The 17905-nt window shown below is 54.5% G+C and overlaps 6 protein-coding genes across 6 annotated transcripts; 3 read left to right on the plus strand and 3 right to left on the minus strand.

The window, feature by feature from the left end:
* Positions 1-911: 911 nt before the first annotated feature.
* Positions 912-3607, plus strand: BBA_06910 (NOL1/NOP2/sun family protein; the record flags this gene model as incomplete). The annotated part of the gene is made up of 3 exons (XM_008602007.1): positions 912-926; positions 990-1198; positions 1285-3607. 3 exons carry the CDS (start codon positions 912-914, stop codon positions 3605-3607), a joined length of 2547 nt encoding a protein of 848 aa, XP_008600229.1.
* A 505-nt stretch (positions 3608-4112) lies between these two features.
* On the minus strand, positions 4113-6140 carry BBA_06911 (obg family GTPase CgtA; the record flags this gene model as incomplete). Its single annotated transcript, XM_008602008.1, has 1 exon — positions 4113-6140. One exon carries the CDS (start codon positions 6138-6140, stop codon positions 4113-4115), a length of 2028 nt encoding a protein of 675 aa, XP_008600230.1.
* A 1922-nt stretch (positions 6141-8062) lies between these two features.
* Positions 8063-8965, plus strand: BBA_06912 (uncharacterized protein; the record flags this gene model as incomplete). The annotated part of the gene is made up of 2 exons (XM_008602009.1): positions 8063-8235; positions 8353-8965. 2 exons carry the CDS (start codon positions 8063-8065, stop codon positions 8963-8965), a joined length of 786 nt encoding a protein of 261 aa, XP_008600231.1.
* Positions 8966-9766: 801 nt separating this feature from the next.
* BBA_06913 (nuclear segregation protein) lies at positions 9767-11391 on the minus strand (the record flags this gene model as incomplete). The annotated part of the gene is made up of 3 exons (XM_008602010.1): positions 9767-9907; positions 9965-11122; positions 11254-11391. The coding sequence occupies 3 exons, from the start codon at positions 11389-11391 to the stop codon at positions 9767-9769; spliced, it is 1437 nt and encodes a 478-aa protein (XP_008600232.1).
* A 977-nt stretch (positions 11392-12368) lies between these two features.
* On the plus strand, positions 12369-13161 carry BBA_06914 (RNA polymerase Rpb5 domain-containing protein; the record flags this gene model as incomplete). Its single annotated transcript, XM_008602011.1, has 2 exons — positions 12369-12458; positions 12553-13161. The coding sequence occupies 2 exons, from the start codon at positions 12369-12371 to the stop codon at positions 13159-13161; spliced, it is 699 nt and encodes a 232-aa protein (XP_008600233.1).
* A 753-nt stretch (positions 13162-13914) lies between these two features.
* On the minus strand, positions 13915-15454 carry BBA_06915 (integral membrane protein, putative; the record flags this gene model as incomplete). Its single annotated transcript, XM_008602012.1, has 2 exons — positions 13915-15049; positions 15120-15454. 2 exons carry the CDS (start codon positions 15452-15454, stop codon positions 13915-13917), a joined length of 1470 nt encoding a protein of 489 aa, XP_008600234.1.
* Between the last annotated feature and the right edge of the window lie 2451 nt (positions 15455-17905).

Here is a 17905-nt window from a genome sequence, read left to right on the forward strand (position 1 = left end):
AACTGTGGGGAGTTTGGAAACAGCAGATCGTTCATTGCGTCCCTGGTTGGTAATATTGTGCTGGGATAGGCAGAACAGACTTCGAGAGATTGGTTGGCTGCAAGCCCCGTATTTTGTAACTAGAAAGTGCGACATATACATATATACGTTGGCCTTTTACTGCGCTCAGACGGAGACCCTAAGTTTCACCCCTTGGTTTTGAGAGCTGTGCCATGCTTGTTGTTGGCTTAGCAATAGTCTTCCAGAACTCTATCGCGGCAGAGTTCTTTCGCCACGAGTTAAGCTGTAATTGAAGGCTGCTCCATGTCATGTGAGTGCTGAGTCTCAACAACTTCCCGAAATTCTCCTGCAGGGGAAATCCGCTGTATTGTTGCGTGGCAGCCACGATCGTCGGCATGAGCGTCACCAGCTGTCGAGTGTCGAAATACACTTCTGCTGGTGTGTGGTGCTGTTCGGTCTTTCCCAGGTATTCTAGGCTGCCTCGAGCCGCTTGAGCACCTTGTCTACCACGGCATCGAAACCTTAGTGCGGTTGCCGGCCTCGGTCACTGAGAGCTGTAGTTTAGACATAAGTTCGCGCAGGTCCAAGCCTTTGGTCTGTCCCACGTTGTCCCTGATGTCGTCCCAAACGTTATAAATCCTTCTGAAGCGGCCGTCCAGAGTTTCCGTTTAAAGATAGCCTTTTCCCGCCCCGCCCCTCCAGTACCCAGTATGGTATGGCGTAAGTACCTATGATTGAGGCTACAAACTTTTGTCTCCACACTGTATTTACCACACGCAGCGCACCTACAGCTACCTTACCTAGGTAGGTAGGTAGGTAGTCTCGCGGGGCTACAGCCTTTTCCTCGTCTGGAAATTTTCTTAGCGCGAATCAAGGCCACTTCCAACCTTCATCAACCATATCCAGCGAAAATGGGCAAGTTTAGAGTGAGCAACCTTGCCAAGCACATCTCAATTGGTACGAGGCTAACAGTCTGCGATTTTACTTAGGGAAAGAATCGTCGCGGCGGCGGTGGTGGTCGCGGTGGCCAGGGCGGCGGCAACACCTGGCGTGACTACCCTCCGCTGAAGAAGGAAAACGACAAGCTCGAAAACTTTTACAATACGCTGCTGCAGCTCCCTGAAGAGGAGAAGCAGCAGTTTTGGGATGCTCTCAAGCGCGAACTTCCCAACAGTTTCCGCTTCTGCGGCTCCAAGGGGTATGTATTCGCAGGCACGCGCACCAAGTTTTGCGCCTGGCTGTAAAGGCTGTCGCATTTTACCTCACTGACCACCGACCCATTAGACACGCTCTGGCCGTCAAGAGACTTTTGCGAACGAGATATATCCCTCAAATCACCAACATTGAGCATCAGGATGGTCGAACTGCCGAGCCGCCCATGCCTGTTCCCTGGTACCCCGACGAGCTCGCCTGGTGGATGACTACGCCCAAGAATGTCGTTCGCAAGTTCCCCCCCTTTGCCGCGTTTCAAAAATTTCTCGTTTCCGAGACCAGCGTCGGAAATATCAGCCGTCAAGAGGTCGTCTCCATGATTCCCCCAATGCTCATGGACCTCAAGCCCGGCATGACGGTTCTCGACATGTGCGCTGCGCCTGGGAGCAAGTCGGCTCAGCTGCTAGAGATGATTCACGTCGGCGAAGAATCTCGCGTGCGCAAGGTTCTGCGCCAGTTTGCGCAAGAAGACGGCCTCGTTCTGGGCGACGAGACCAAGGAGGAGGTCGAGGCCGATCTTGACGCCGACCCTTCTGACCAGGGCCGCGCCACCGGTCTGCTGATTGCCAACGATGCCGACTACAAGCGTGGCCACATGCTTGTCCACCAGCTCAAGCGCCTTTCTTCGCCCAATCTCCTAGTCACGAATCACGATGCCACCCAGTTCCCTTCAATCAAGCTACCTCCTTCGCCAAACACACCAAACAAGCCCAACTACTTGAAGTTTGATCGCATTCTCGCCGATGTGCCTTGCTCTGGAGACGGAACGCTTCGTAAAAATGCCAACTTGTGGAAGGACTGGCAGCCGGGTAGTGCTCTGGGTTTGCACGCTACACAGATTCGCATACTCGTACGCGCACTCCAGCTCCTCAAGGTTGGTGGCCGCGTCGTATACTCCACCTGCAGCATGAACCCTGTTGAGAACGAATCAGTCATTGCGTCTGCTATTGAACGTTGCGGCGGCCCTGATAGCGTTGAGATTATCGATTGCAGCGACCAACTTCCTCGCCTCAAGCGCGTTCCTGGCATGAAGGAGTGGAAGATTATGGACAAGGGCAACCGCATCTGGAGCTCTTGGGAGGAAGTGGAAGAATTCGCCAAGGAGAGCAACGAGGGTGTCATTCCTGGTCGGGTCTCCCAGTCCATGTTTCCCAAGCGCGAGGGATCCGACGCCTACGGTCTGCCTCTGGAGCGTTGCATGAGAGTCTACTCTCACCTACAAGATACTGGTGGCTTCTTCATCACGGTTCTCGAGAAGAAGTCTGACTTCAAGGCCAAGAACGAAAACGTGCGCAAGGCCGCCGCGACAGCCGCCAACGGTGACGACAAGGCTCCTGCTAATGAGACTGAGGAGCCTGCTCAGACGGATACCGCGCCCGAGGCCGAGAAGCCTGTCCAGGCTGAACCCGCTGCTGAGACGACAGCCGAGCCCGCCGCCGAGGATGTCAAGATGGAGGACGTTAACGGCACCTCCAACAAGCGTGCGCTCGAGGAGGAACCAGCTGAAGCTGAAGCTGCCAACAAAAAGGCCAAGACGGAAGGCGACTCGTCTGCGGCTGCCACGCCCGCTGCTCTCAAACCAGACCCTACGCACAAGCAGCAGAAGAAGCAGGGCCCTCTCGAGGAGCCCTTCAAGTACCTGGACCCTTCACACGCAACCATTCAAAACATTATTGAATTCTACAAGCTGTCGCCGCGCTTCCCTACCAACCGCTACATGGTGCGCAACGAGATGGGCGAGCCGGCCAAGGCCATCTACTACACGACAGCGCTGACGCGCGACATTCTAACGGAGAACGAGGGCCGCGGCATCAAGGTTATCCATGGCGGCGTGCGCATGTTTATGAAGCAGGACGCGCCGTCGGCCGAGGTGTGCCGGTGGCGGATCCAGTCCGAGGGCATGCCTATCCTGCAGGGCTACGTGGGCGAGCCGCGCGTGGTGCGGCTGACCAGCAAGGAGACGCTGCGCAAGCTGCTCATTGAAATGTTTCCCAAGATAAGCGACGGCGCCTGGGAGCGCTTCGACGAGATTGGCCCGCGGGTGCGCGACGTGGGCATGGGCTGCTGCGTGCTGCGCATCGAGCCCGACGGGACGGACCCGGACTTTAGCGAGGCCATGGCGCTGCCGCTCTGGAAGAGCATCCACTCGCTGAACCTGATGCTGCCTAAAGAGGACCGCGCGGCGATGCTGCTGCGCATCTTCAACGACACGACGCCGCTGATCAACATTGCGCAGCAGCTGCAGCAAAAGGCAGAGGTGGCCAAGAAGGAGGCGGCGGCGGCGGAGCAACAAAAGAAGGAGTTGGAGGAGGAGGAGGAAGGTGGTGATGGAGAGGTGGAGGTGGATCAGACGCTGGAGCACGAGGACGTGGAGGACCTGCCTAGCCCGGAATAGAAGACGGAGCAAGGCGCAAAGTCTGCCCTTTGGTCGATTAAACCATGGCTCGGATGAATTAGTGGAATGAAAAAAAAAGAAGGGGACGAGAGGAGGGGGAAAGTCAAGAAAGAATAAAGGAAAGGACAGAAATTGGTAGTCATATTGTGAGGATTTAAATGGAGTTTTCCTCTTGTAATAAAAGTATAGATTTTCAGGACCTTCTTTCGTTTCCATGACGGACTGGATGTATAGTCGAAAGATGATAAGTAAAGAAACATGTTTATTGGCTACTATACAAATGATCAAGACATATAAATCATCATCATCTATTCCATCAGTGTAGAAATATGCCAATGTACAAAAATGTTTTACAAAATATACTACAACTATTCATGTCATGTAGCGCAACGCGCCCCTCATTCTTCTTACATGCTTTTCCTACCTGTTAAAAAAATAAATTCTACAAAAGACCAAATGTACGCCGCCCGCCCCCATAATAAAAAGGCATCCCATTCTCCCAACCCTACTCCTGATTGAGCAGGCCAACCGTCCAATGCACGATGCGCTGCACGCCCTGCCCGTGAATGGCACTCACCGGAATCGCAGCGCAGTCCTTGACCCAGGCGCCGTCGACCACACCGCTCGGGTGCGGCTCGGCGCCGCTCGTCACCGACGCCAGATAGCGCTTCAGCGCCGCAAAATTGTGCTGCGTGTCGGGCTGGTCCGCCTTTGTGGCGACGACGAACCACGGCTTGCCGGCGGTGTGCATGGTGGGCGTCGTGGTGGACGCCTGCAAGACGTGCTCCTGGGGCGGCATCATGAGGTTGACGGTGCCGCTGGTAAAGGGTTCCTCGGCCTCGTCGGCGTCGGGAATGGTGGCGGCGCGCACGCGCTCCTCTTCGTCGCGCATGGTCGCGTAGAGGGCGACTTCGCGCCACAGCGCTTTGAGAGCGGCGACGGCGTCGCCCGCGGATAGGTCGACCACAAAGGCCAAGACGCCCGCGCGCTCGACGTGTCGCAGAAACGCGATACCGAGGCCCCGGTCGAGATGGGCGCCTTCAATGAGCCCAGGAATGTCGGCTACCGTGAACCTCGTGCAGGCCTCTTCCTCGTTCAAGCACCCGTCCGCGTCGTTAACAGTTCCGACCTTGGTTTCCTCGGTGCTGCGCCGCGGCCGGCGCAGCGCCCAGCGTTGTCTCCCTTCGTACTTGTCTAGCACCACGGTGCCAATGTTGGGCACGAGCGTCGTAAACGCCCAGTTGCCGACGCGCGCGCGGCTATTCGTCAGGGCGCGCAGCAGCGTGCTCTTGCCGGCGTTGGGCAGCCCGACGAGGCCAACGTCGGCGAGCAGCTTGAGCTCGAGCGAGATGCGCAGCGTCGGGGCGGCTTCGCCCTTTGTGGCGAAGAGCGGGCGGCGGTGGGAGCGCGAGATGAAGTGCGAGTTGCCGAGGCCGCCGATGCCGCCGGCGGCGAGCAGGATGGGCCGCGGCGTGGGCCGTGAGAGGTCGAGGTAGATGGGACCGGGGGGTTGCTGGAGAAGGCGCGTGCGGCGCGGGAGCGGTGGGAACTCGGCGGCCTTCATGTCCGTCTTGGACATGCCCGGGTAAAGCAGCCACTTGTCGCGCTGGGGGTCTTCAGGAGGCTCGTCTTCCTCTATCTCGCCAGCCTCTTGCTGCAGATGCTGCGCGAGCTGCCCGTGTCTTTCTATGCCCGCGAAATTGCGCAACCCTTTTACACCCACCGCCGCCGCCTCCTCATCCTCCTCATCCTCCTCATCCTCCTCGGCCTTTGTCTTCTTATTCTTCTCATTGGCCTGCCCGGCGTGCTTTTCCATCTTTCTCTGCTGCAGCATCCGCGTCTCCATCTCGTGGACGGCGCGGCGCCGGGCCTTCATGACCTGCTGGTAGGCGCGGACGCGAACGCCTTCGTCAGCGACGGGGTCTTGGCGCTCGAGCTCGCGGACAATGGTGCCGACGGGGACGGTGATGATGACGTCGTCACCGCGGACGCCGCCCTTGGAGCTGCCCTGGCCGTTTTGCCCGTGGCCGGCGCGGACGAAGCGGCGGCGGGCGACCTTGTGCAGGGACGTCTGGCCGTGGGCGGCCTGTATGTAGACGTTGCCGCCAGCGCCGCCGTCGCCGCCATTGGGCGGGCCGTCGGGTAGGTAGGCCTCGCGGAGAAAGGACACACAGCCGTTTCCGCCACGACCGGCGTAGATGGTGATTTCGGCATTGTCAGTGAAGCTGGAGGCGGCGTAGTCGTCCGGAGCGGGGTTGAGGCGCGATTCGGGCAGGTCGTTGCGGGTGGTTGTGGTGTCACCGGCGGTGGTGCTGACGCAGCGGCGTGGTGATGAGCCGTCGTGTTTGACGGGTGTGGCGCGACAAGAGGAGGGTGATGCTGAAGATGATTTCGGTTTCAAAGTCGAAAAGTGTAGAGAACAGCGGGGCGTGGCAAGGGCGAGAGTCGGGTAGTAGAGAAAGGGGACGAGAGTGGTGGCCGTCAGCATGGCAGAGCCAGTGGGCGGGCGACGGCGAGCGACGACGGCGGCCATTGAAGCAGTGCGGCAGTCAAATGAAGCTGCTGACGAATGGGTAGATTGCCGCTCCTTGGTGTTCTGGCATGTGCGGGTTTGGTGGCCGCGGTGCAGGCCGACTGAAGCTGTATCGTATCTTGGTGATGCAATGGAAGGTCCCGTTTGTCTTTCTTTTCATCCTTTTTTTTTTGGTCGAGGCATGTCTAATTAGGTTAGCGAGATTAACGCAGCGGTGTTGGTGGGGCCGGCATGCCGTTGGTGGGCCAGTTGAAGCTGAATTTGGTGCTGAAGACTGCTGTGGCACGCCCCTGTAGCTGCCAGTTACTGCTGTCCACTCTAATACAGCTGTTTTTTGGTGTCGAAGACTGCTGTGACACGCCTTTGTAGACTGTCAGTTACTGCTGTCCATGAGTAACCCAATGTTATTCGGGTCTGCCATTTGTTACACATTATCCAGACACATTCACGATGAACAGTTCAGGCACACAGACACGCGGTTTCTTTACTACATATCTACGTTACCTGGTTTTTTGCAAGTCATCCTCAGCATCGCTATAGATTTTGAAACTTGGTTCAAGCCCATTTAAGCGCCAGCAGGACATCTCTGTGCCACTCTCTCCCCGATTCACTAAATGACATCAAACTCAAAGAAGATGTTCCTGGCACTCATTCACTCTGTGTCACCGCCGGGAGGGCACCTTTCTTCTCCCCCAATGGACCAGTTTCTGCACTGGCAAGTCAGCTGTCCTCGAGCTCACCTCTCCTACCCTGCCTACATGAAGCATCAACCTATTATATCATTTTGTCGCCCCCCCCCTTTCCCCTTGACTTCCTAGTCGAGGCACGCATAGTAACTGCAGGTTGTGCCCAAAATGGCGTGAGTGGCTTCCTAGATATGTACCTACCTAGTTTGTTTAATCCCACACATGACTTTATTAGTGACTGCTCATCACATCTACACACAAGGCAGGCCCTTCACTTTCACTCCCGGTACGCGCACTTCAAGGCCACACCCACATAAAAATAATGTCCGCTTTCCAAAGCGTGTCGCCTGTGCCACTGTTACCTCGTACCTGCCTGTCCGTCTAACTTTCCCGTCTGCTGGTGGTGCGCGCGACCTTGTGTGCTACGCTTCGCATCGGCCTCCACCTCATCACTGCCGCCTCTAACATCCTTTGCATCCTTTGCATCCTTTGTAGACCATCTTTACCGTGGCCTTGTTTTCTCTCCCCCCCCCCCCTTCATGCTTCACTCGATAGTTTCATAGAATCCTTCCATCCATTCACAGCTGCGGACTGTCCCCTGCATGGTCACCACTGCAAGCCCATGACTCTTTCTTACCTTGCTCGCAGTCTAGACCCCATTCCACGTTTCGCCATACAGCGATACGCTGATATGATATACCACGTTTCTTGCTTGTCTACATTGGCTGACGTTTATATATAATGCTCGGGTAACCCCCGCCATCAAGCCTTTTCATTGCGTCTTTTTTTTTTACCTAGATTTTGCACAGTATCTATCTTGTCATATCTCTTCTCTCTGCCTGTTCTCTTTCCCCGCCGCGCAACACCACTTTCTACCTTGACCGCGCGCTGCGCTGCCGTTCCCGCCATCGTTGCACAAGGCGTCAAGCGGCTCTCTCTTTCTCTCTGTCAAGGGAACTCGGCGACACTTGTAGCGTTCAACAAGTGTAGCTCTGTTCGGGAAGAAAAAAACAAGGCCATATGATCAAGATTTGTGCCTAAACTGTCTCGCTTTAAAGTCGAGCTTTGCCACGAGCGCGGCCGTGGACCGCGAAACCCTGAATTGAGCAAATTTTTTGGACATTCAACGGTTGCAAGAGTATTGAGAAAAGAAAAGCAGCAAAAGAAAAGAAAAGAAAAGAGGGGAAAAAAAAAAAGAAAAGAAAAAGAAAAGGTTTTATACAACATTCCACAGCCATGATGGGCTCTGCTGGCGGCTCTGCTGGCTCTGGCACCGCGAAAGTCGACCCAGCCTGCGCCGTCTGTCAAGCCCCTGCCAGTCAGCTATGCGGCTGCGAGGCTCATGCCCTTGAAGTCGCCCTCTCCCAAGCTGAAGATTTATATCTTCCACCTGCCATGCGCAGTATTCGGTACGTTTTTTTCTTCTTCTTTTTCTTTTTTTTTCTCTTTTTTTTTTCTTCTTCTTTTTTTTTTTTTTTTTTTTCTTTCTTCAACACCACTTTCACTCACACCACTAACATCAACAGCTCCTGGGTCCGTCGCAACGCCCGCGACTACATCCTCGGCTACTTCCACACCCTCTCCGAGCCCTGCAAGGACGCCTACGCGTTGCACCTCGACACCATCAAGGCCACTTGCCTTGCCCGCTCCGGCCCTTCCAGCCCCGGATCCGGCTCCGGCTCCGGCTCCGGCAACAACAACAACAACAACAACAACACCAATGTCCACGTTGCCCGTGCTCGCGCAGAGTACCACCGCAACATTGACCGCGCCTGGGCGCTCGCCGTCAAGCGCTACCCCGAGGTCCTCAACCACTTTTACTCCCTCGTTCGCATCACCCTGCCTGGCGACGACGACCCCGCCATGAAGCGCGTGCCGGGTTTCGATCGGCCGCCTAAGGCGGGGGACAAGCGGCAACGCGCAGATCGCCGCAAGCCCCCTGTGCGTTCACGGTACGGACACACCCCGTCATCGCCGCATTTTCCGGCGCCGCCGCAGTTTCCGGCGCCGCCGCAGTTTCCGATGACGCCGGCGTCGTCTAAAGCACCACCACCTATGCCACATATGCCCCCGCCGCCGCCGCCGCCGCCGCCGCCACACGTCGCGCACTGGCAAACGCCTCCGCCGTCGCCACCATAGTTTAGGCTAGAATCGCAGAATGCGTTGATCACGTTTCTTGATTCTCTACATCCTGACTTGTCTATATAGGCCTCTGCTGGGGGCTACTACTCTTCCAGGATAGATCAGATGGAAGAAAACGGCACACACAAAGGCTGGGACGAATACTTTTGTATCTCTAACAAACAATAACGATGACACGAAAACGGAGTCTTTAGGGTTATTCCAGGTTTATTTTTGTTCTTATCTTTGGCTGAGCAGGTTCTGCCACCACCTCGGATGCATCTCACACGGCGTTATATCTCTTTGCAAAGACCTGACAAGATAAAAAAAAACTGGACATACATTTCACAGGCCTTCTTACTAGCATCACTCTACTTTTTTCTTCTTGTTTATAGCTAATTTTCAATTTCTTCATTTTATTAATTTACCCTCCTCGCAACTCATTTCCCTCTTTTCACATTCGCTGCATCTCTTCTCTGTAAAAAAATCTGCACCTTTTGAAATCTGTACCTTTTTGAACCCAAATCAAACGCTCCCCATGAAAAATCTCTGCCTTCTTTCTTCGCCTTTTTTTTTTATATTCGTACACAACTGAGCATCCGCTTCGGTATACGCCAAAAAGAGTAGATGGTAAAAGGACAAGGAAAATTGAAAAATTTTTCTGCAACTCAAAAGGAAATGGACGGAAATCAAAAACTCATGACATGGCGGGTGGAGAGTTTTATGCTGTATTGTCGTGGACATGTACGGGTGACGGGATGCAGGCAAAAGCAGCCCTTGCTCCTCCGTAGAGAAGCTCAGTCGACTCAATCGAGTCGCTTAGGCCTCCTCCTTCTCGGAAATGGTGGCCTTGCTGAGATCCTCGGCAACCTTGTCCGTCTTGTCAGCCTTGTCGCCGTTGGTGCCCTCCTCGTCAGTCTTGTCAAGCTCCTCGATTCTCTTCTTAGCAGCATCAATGTTCTAGTGCATGTTAGCATCTTGATCCCCCAAAAAGCATAGTCGTGCAAAGATTCTTACCTTTTGGGTCTGGGCGGCCTGGTCACTCTTCCAGCTGTTGAGCTTGGCCTGGACCTTTTCAATGACGCCCGGCACGTCCTCGGCGCTCATGGGAGGGTCAATTCCCATAAAGGCACAGTCCTCAACGACAGAGGGAGGGCAGTTGTAGCCCTTGGCGGCAGTGCTGGCACCGCTCTTCTTACCCTTCTTGCCCTTCTTGGCGGCGGGGAGGTACTCCTCCTCGCGGTCCTCCTTCTTCTTGAGAGCGGTACCCTTGAGGCCAGAAGCGTCAACGGTACGCTGGGCCTGGGCGGTCAGGCCACTGGCAGCCAGCAGAGGAGTCTTCTCGGCCGTCTTTTGGCTGGGGTCGAGAAAAACGAGCAGGTTGTTGGCGCGGCGAATCTCCTCGAGAAAGGCAGGGTCGCTGGCCTCGGAGAGGAGACGCTCGGCCTCGGCCTTCTTGCGCTCAAGGTGATAGCGCTGGTTCTCGGCCTCGCGACGCTCGCGAGCCTTTTCGCGAGCCTCGCGCGCATGAACCGCGGCAGCCTTTCTCTGCGAGAAGTAGTCGTCCCTGAGCTTGCGAATGGCCATAAAGGTCTCCTGCTGCTCGGCATGGAGCTTGGTGCGCTCGTCACGCAGGCTCGACAGGCTCTTGTAAGCAGTGTCTTGCTCAGCCTTGATCTGGTCGAGCTCGGCCTGGATCTTGTTGTACTGCTCGGACATGGCCTTTTGCTCGGGATCCTCCATACTGTCCTTGATCTCCTTGATCTTGGCGCGCAGCTCATCAATCTGCTTCTGCGAGTCATCAAACTGGCCAAAGGTCTTGCGAATCTTGCGCAGCGAGGAGATGTCGGTGAGGGCCTTGCGCTCGTCGACGAGCTTCATGGTGCCCGAGTTGACCTGGGAATCGAGGTGGGCAATCTGGCGATCGACGTCCTCGACGCTCTTGTAGGGAACCTTGGCCTTGGCGGTCTTTTGCTCAGAGATGCGGCTGCGAACCTGCTCATCGAGACGCTTGATCTGATCGAGCTTGGAGGTGCGGGCGTTCTTGCCTCCGGCTTGCTTTTGGCGAATTTCGTTGGCCTGAGCGATGAGTTCCTGGCGGCGCTTCTGGGTGGGGTTGGGCTGATCCTTATTCTTGTTGGGCGTGGCAAGGTCGATCTTGGCCCTGACAGCGTTCTGTTCAGATGTCGGGTCAGCAGGTGGTCAAATAGGAGATGGCGCACACGCGCTGGCCAAAGGGCACATCGCAGTTTAGGCATTGAGTCGTCCTGGGACTTTTTCTGGGCGTTGATTTGGATGGCACATACCAGACGGTCCATAGCAGCCTTGTGCGCCTTTTCGGCCTTTTCGAGTTCGGCCTTGAAGACATTCTCGTCGGGCTTCTGCGGGCGAGACCCAGCAGGGGCGGAAGCGGGAGCGGAAGCGGTAGCGGTCTCGGCAGCCATTGTATCGGCGGGATGAAGTTCAGAGAGGTTCCCAGTGAAGCGAGGTCCGATCCGAGATTACAAAGGTCTTCTGTTGCAAAATGACAAGAAGAACAGAGACAGGTTGTTGGAAAAGGTCGCCAGGATGAGGAACTGACAAAGTTGGTGGACAGATGGGAAAAAAGGGCCAGCTGGGCTTAAAAAAAGTGGTCAATGTGCAACGCTGGTCTCGGCCCTTCCCCCACCAGTTACAGTGGCGCGAACAGGAACTCTATCCACGTTGTCTCTTGGTGAAAAAAGGGTCTTTTTTTTTTATGGGAGCTGTGGCTCGAAAATGTAAAGTTCATGTGCAACTATTCGGATTTTTTTTTTGCCCAAGTCTCTCTTTTCGAGAAGCATTTAAACAAGTTTGCTGGCCATTTGAATTGCGGCTGGGAGATGGATTAATTTACACTTTTGTGGGCGTACAACCTGACAGCGTCGCAGCAGGCGAGCCCGGAGATGGCTGTCCTGAAAGCCGGGCACCGCGAAGCTTCACATGGCAGCATTGCATATTGTACAATGCACCTGAGCGACCTGAGGAATTTGGATCGACATTATGCAGTCAGACAAACCAAGCCCGAAGGCTGCCTACCCGCATGTAAGTTGGTAGGTAGTTGTCAAGCCGGGCAACGTAGAGTACTGAAACTCAGTATCCGTACGGATTAGTTGAAAGCAAAAAGGTCCCTGTGGGGCTCTTCCAGGAACAATCAACGAATCACATGACCCGTTCCGCCAGAAATTCTCAGCGCCGCGCGAACCTCACGACTGGCGGCGATATGCGATAGCAACTTTTTTCCCTTTACCCTTGGTCTTAAACCACTTTGACACCAACCCAGCGGCAAATCTCGACCTCTACTGCCGCCGAAACTGCATTTTATTCTCACTCCTAACCATTTTTTTCTGATTGTTGCCTTATTTTTCTCCTCCTGTTTCTATAATTCCGTACACCCGCCACGATGGATGACCTCCCCAACGATGCGCGCTCCAAGGAGGTCGTGAGGCTCTGGAGAGCATGGAAGACGGTGCACGAAATGGTTGCCGACCGAGTACGACTTTCCTCTCTCCCCTAGATCCAGCTCCTGGCAAGAAATCCGCGCGCGCGAAGGAAGCTAATAATCTTTTGTTCTTCTCTTTTTACAGGATTACGAGCTCGCCCAAGACGAAATCAACATTTCCCTCGACCGCTTCCGCAGCGAATTCTGCAACCCCGACGGCACCGTCAACCGCGCCAAGCTGCAATTCTCCGCCCGCCCCTCGGACGCCATGCTGCGCAAGCACACGCCGCCCGCCACCGACGCCAACCCGGACCCCGTGCCCGACTGCGGCCCCATCTGGGTCGAGTTCCTCGCCGACAAGCAGTTTGGCGTCGCGCAGATTCGGCAATTCGCAAAGTACACCATTACCAACAACTACAAGACGGGCATCATGGTCACGCACGTTGCGCTCTCGCCCGCCGCCCGCAAGTCGCTCGCCTCCGTCGAGAACCTCGCCAAGATTGAGTGCTTTCTGGAAGACGACCTGCTCGTCAACATTACTCATCATGAGCTCGTGCCCAGACACGTTTTGCTGTCGCGCGAGGAAAAAGTGGCGCTGCTTAGGCGGTACAGGCTCAAGGAGACGCAGCTGCCGAGGATTTTGGCCAAGGACCCCGTCGCCCGCTATCTGGGGCTTCGGCGCGGGCAGGTGGTCAAGATTATCCGCGTGAGCGAGACGGCGGGTCGGTATGCTAGTTACCGACTATGTGTCTAACTATGCGAGAGAGAGAGAGAGAGAGAGAGAAGAGGTATTTTGCCATGTTACGGGTCGGTCGTTTTTACGGGGTAATACATATTTTCCAGTTTCTTTTGACATTGATTCCAAGCGCAAAGTAGCTAGGGATCTAGCATATATGAAGAAAAACAATCAATTAAACATACATGGTCGAAACCTGCCCAAGTTACATTACCTTGGTGTAATTGACATGTAAAGCACCGCGGCTCGATACCAAAAGACATCACTCCAGTGTAATTGGCACATAAAGGATGATTATAGATGCAAAAACTACCAAATATAAATGTAAATGTTATACACTGACACATTTACTTGGTATCAACAGTGCCAGGACATGGCAATGAAAAGACCAAAATCCGATGAATAAAAAGTCACAACGTGTATTTGGTATCAGGTCATTACTCGTTGCACCACAGCCCATGTGCATCCCTATCAAAATGGTCCGTTTTGAATGTCCCGTATCCCAAAAACAAGAGGAAAAAAATCACCCAGGGTATATATGCGCCAAAAATGTGCAGAGACTAATGTATCCAAACCCAATGTAAACGCTCTGATTCATTTTCCATGGTGGATGCCCTTGAACTCAATCATTATAATTTACAAACAGAAAAGAAAGAGTCGTTGCGAGATGTGTCGTTGAATTAGAGAGGGTCGGTATGTTGACTGGCTCAGTCAAAGGGTATGTGTGTTTGATGCTCTTCAACACACCATTTTGGAATCGCCAGAGATAGTCTACAAAGGCTCTGGCTGCTTTCGAGGGTGGTCTTGCAGTTCATAAGCCGACTGTGGAATAGGTTGCAGCTCGGTGCCAGTGTTTGATATAGGGCGACCGGAGCGCGCCGAGCGGTTATTTAGCGGGCTGAACAAGACGCCAAGATCTGACAAGAGCGCCGTTGAACCGCGCCGCAAGCCAGTCGAACTGGCAGGGACGGCATTTGCCGGAACGCCGTGGGAAGAGCCGGGCCCAATGGTGGATGAGGTGTGGCTATCACGGCGATAGCTGCCGCTGCTTGTTCCCACAGAACCATCTAATAAGCCTCCGACATCGAAGAAAGTCATCTTCTTGCCCCCTTGGTGGGAGTCTGTCTTTGAGAGGCGGTCGTCGGGGAGAATGGCATCGTCGCTGGCCGCTTCGCCGCTCAATGTACCGTTATGACGGGCCCAATCCCCTTTGAAGTCGGCAGGTTTGGCCACGATGGCGCGGTTTGGGGTTTCACGCAGCTTCGGGTCGACAGCCAGGCCGACGTCTCTGACTAGATCCTCATCACTACCCCAGTGTTGGTGCAGGGCGGGCCGTCGCGGGGCGCTACCGCGGTCAAACGAGTCAGCGGCCGAGTTGCGGCGAAATTTCTGCTTCTTCAAACCCCGGTCGCGGACAAATGAGCCAAGGACCAGAGCATTGGCGGAGGCTGTGGCAAACAGAATTTCGACCGAGGCAAGGAGTGATCGATATTGCTGGCGTCCGTCGTTCCAAATGATGTGCGGGACTCGATATAGTGTAACGCAAACAATGGATAGGCTGAGAGAAAATAGTAGCACAAGCTGGATCTTGCGCTTGAGCTGCATGTGGCTGTGTAGGATAATGGGGATGGGGAAGATTACGAGCAAGAGGTCGGTCAGGACGTTGCAGGTGGCCATGGTGAGGAGCTGGACGTAGCCCTGACGGCACTGGCCACCCGGATCGGGCAAAACTTGCCAGTAATGGTGAAAGGGTCGGCATTCGGCCAGATCGCTAATGACGACGGCGATAAAGGTGGCGAGCAGGGTCCATCGCAGGGCCACCATGGTGGTTTGGTAAGATCGTTGCCAGGTAATGCCTGTGATTCGACGGAGAAACTCGAGAATGGCGCATTTGAGAACCCATAGTCTATATATCGAGGTCAGCACGCTAACTGGGAGGAAAGAATGTCGAGACATGTAGAGGGCGTTGAGCTTACGTAGCAGCATAGAAGAAGCGGCTGAGAAGGACAAGACCACTAGCTATGCTCTTTTTATGCAGCTGCTGGGTTGATAGTATGACGCCCGTGAAATCTGCATTGTTGGTGCCGTGCAGGAGAATATAGTGGACGCAAGCCATGCGCAGGGCGAGGGGGATGATGGCGAGGGCGGCAATTTTGTCCTCAAGAAAGAGACGCTCGGTGCGGATAAAGCGGCCAGCGACGCGCAGGCAGATCATGACGGCGCAGAAAGACGTCATCCACCAGCAAACGAGCAGGGTGGGCTTGTCATGGCGAAAGGGCAGCAAGCTGGGAGGGTCCGAGTAAAGCGTCATGGTGTCGGGAAGGGAGCCGCGCCCGCCGTCCCTCCGGGGAGGATGCGACGAGCGAGGTGGGAGGGTGAAGAGGTCAGCGAGTGATGAGCTTGATGTCGTAAGGCGGGGCAATTAGAATGGCGTCGCCTGTGGTCTTGGAGCCAGGATGGGTGCTGGCGCAGCGGCCGGGGTGTCATGGGCCTGCAAGTTGATTATATGGCGGGCATGAGACGGAGGCGTGATGGCGAGGGCTTAGAAACGGCGGCGTATGTGGGAGCAAAAAGGGCCGATGCATGGAGCGTTGGAAACGGTCGAAAAGAAAACAAGTACGGAGTAGAGGAGCTCCAAGACGGCGGTAGGTAAATTTAATATTGCGTGTGGCAAGTTGGGTAATGCAGGTCTTGTCAGGTCGATTGGTGCAGCCAACTGGTAGGCAGGCAGGTAGCAGGCTGGCTGGTGGTCGGTCGGCTGGTAGGTACTCCGTACTAATAGTGAAATAGGTGGCAGGCGGAACTGGGCGTTGCGCAGCTGTGGCCGAGGTCGGGCGGACTAGCGGGCAACAACGCAGAAGCAAAAAAAAAAAAGAGCAATTGCTACATCCGCGAGCGCAGACGGGACGATGTAGGAGAAATTGCAGGAAAAGAAAGCGAGCGCGCGATGATTGAAAGAAGCAGCGGTCGAGGATTTGCAGAGTGTAGAAAACAAAGAAGCCAGAAGCTTTTGCGGAGGCGGAGTCATTGTCGAGTCGAGTGGATACCTATCATCGGAGACGAACGAGGCCGTGGGCGGTGGGCGTGGAGTCGTCTTGGAGAGAAGGCTCAGAAGGCTTGGGCGAGTGGGAATCGAGAGGCACGCTAATAAAGAGGGCGCGCCTGCAACAAGATTAGTTTATAATTTGACAGTAATAAAAGAGCTGCCATGCGAAAAAGCGAAGGGGGTGTAGTACTTGAGCCACTTGAAGTATCAGTAATGTCTAATGCAGCGGAACAGGTGGCTGCCTGTCGTTCTTGCACGGAAAGAGGGGCGTATCTAGGTAAATACAGCCTACAGGTAGGTACCCAGGTGGGCATGCAGGATAAGTGGTGGTGGTGGCGCGGTGCCCGAGAAGCCGCGAGCGATGATGATCATGTAGTCTAGCAGCACATTGCTGGTCTGAATTGGACAAAGTGGAAAGGCATCGAGGCTTTTGCGGCACTTTCAAACGCCGACAAGCCAAGTGGCTATTGATATCGCTGTTTAGGTAGGTACGGACTAGTTAGAGCCTCGTTAGCAAAGGGTACTAAGTATTGGCTGGTGGGGAAAAGCCATGTCATGATGCGCGGCGCGGCGCAACAACCAACCGACCTACATGGTCGTTTGCCTTTTTTAGAAGAATACTTTTTTTTTTGAATTTTTGATGGCGTGCCAGGTACAGGGAGGGCCCCCCGGCCAAACGACTTACGCCCGGTTTATGCGCTCTTGTTCATCCATACTCAATGCACGTCACAGGATTCTTCATCAGCGCTTCCGTCAGTCCCGTCGCCTCACTATGAACAACTTTTTCCTGTGCTCGAACAAGGCAAAGGAACTAGCCGGTCATCAATGTTTCGAGCGTTGGGGCTTCTCTGTCAGAAAACTTCAGATGATGTCGCGTATCCAAAACTTAAAAAAGGATTCAAAATTTGCACATAGCACAATCCCACGTTTCCATCCCGCTACCTTAGTCTGGAACCGTTGGCACGAACAGCAGCCCAACAGCCTACACTAATATTTGACACTAATCTTTGGCTCGCGCTGGCGTAGCATTGTGCCACAGGTACACAGGTACCTCCCTTGGTACGCTGGCCCTCGAGTACCTATTTCTCTGCAAATCACCCATAGGTACCTTACAATCGCTCATACATTGCTGACCTCCTATCAGCAGTGCGACGGTAAGTAGCGATACCTCGCTTGCTCGCTAATAATCTGCATTTCCACCCAACCAACCGTCGCAACCGATAATGCCTCGAAATTTTGTTGGTTGTCCGCCATTCAACATGCATGCATGCCGCTTAAACACCATTCGACTTTTTTTTCCCTCGTTTTTCTACCATTACTTATTCTTCTTCAATATTGCTGCATGACGGGCCAGCGGCCGCTTTCCCAAGAAAGAGCATCGTTGCGAGAATAGTTATGCAAAGGACCCGTGTCACGAGATGATTTCTCCTCCTGATTCGTGTCACCAAATCTCCCTCCCGCCTCCGTCATGATCCCGCCTGTGTGCCCCTCCACCTCTCACCAGCCTGACTGAAATGAAACCACGAGTCAGAGCCTGCAACCTGCAACCTGCGGCGTCCCACGGCTTCTACCAAAAAAAAAAAAAAGATTGCTTCGACCGACTCCTCACTAGAGACGCCTCCCTCAGCCATCGCGCACCGCGCGCGCCTCAAACGAAGCGTATCAGGGAAAAAGACTAAAAGAAAAACCCCCACCATTTGACTGATAACGTCGACG

The sequence above is a fragment of the Beauveria bassiana genome (assembly GCF_000280675.1).
Source record: "Beauveria bassiana ARSEF 2860 unplaced genomic scaffold BBA_S00021, whole genome shotgun sequence".
Taxonomy (NCBI): Eukaryota; Fungi; Ascomycota; class Sordariomycetes; order Hypocreales; family Cordycipitaceae; genus Beauveria; species Beauveria bassiana.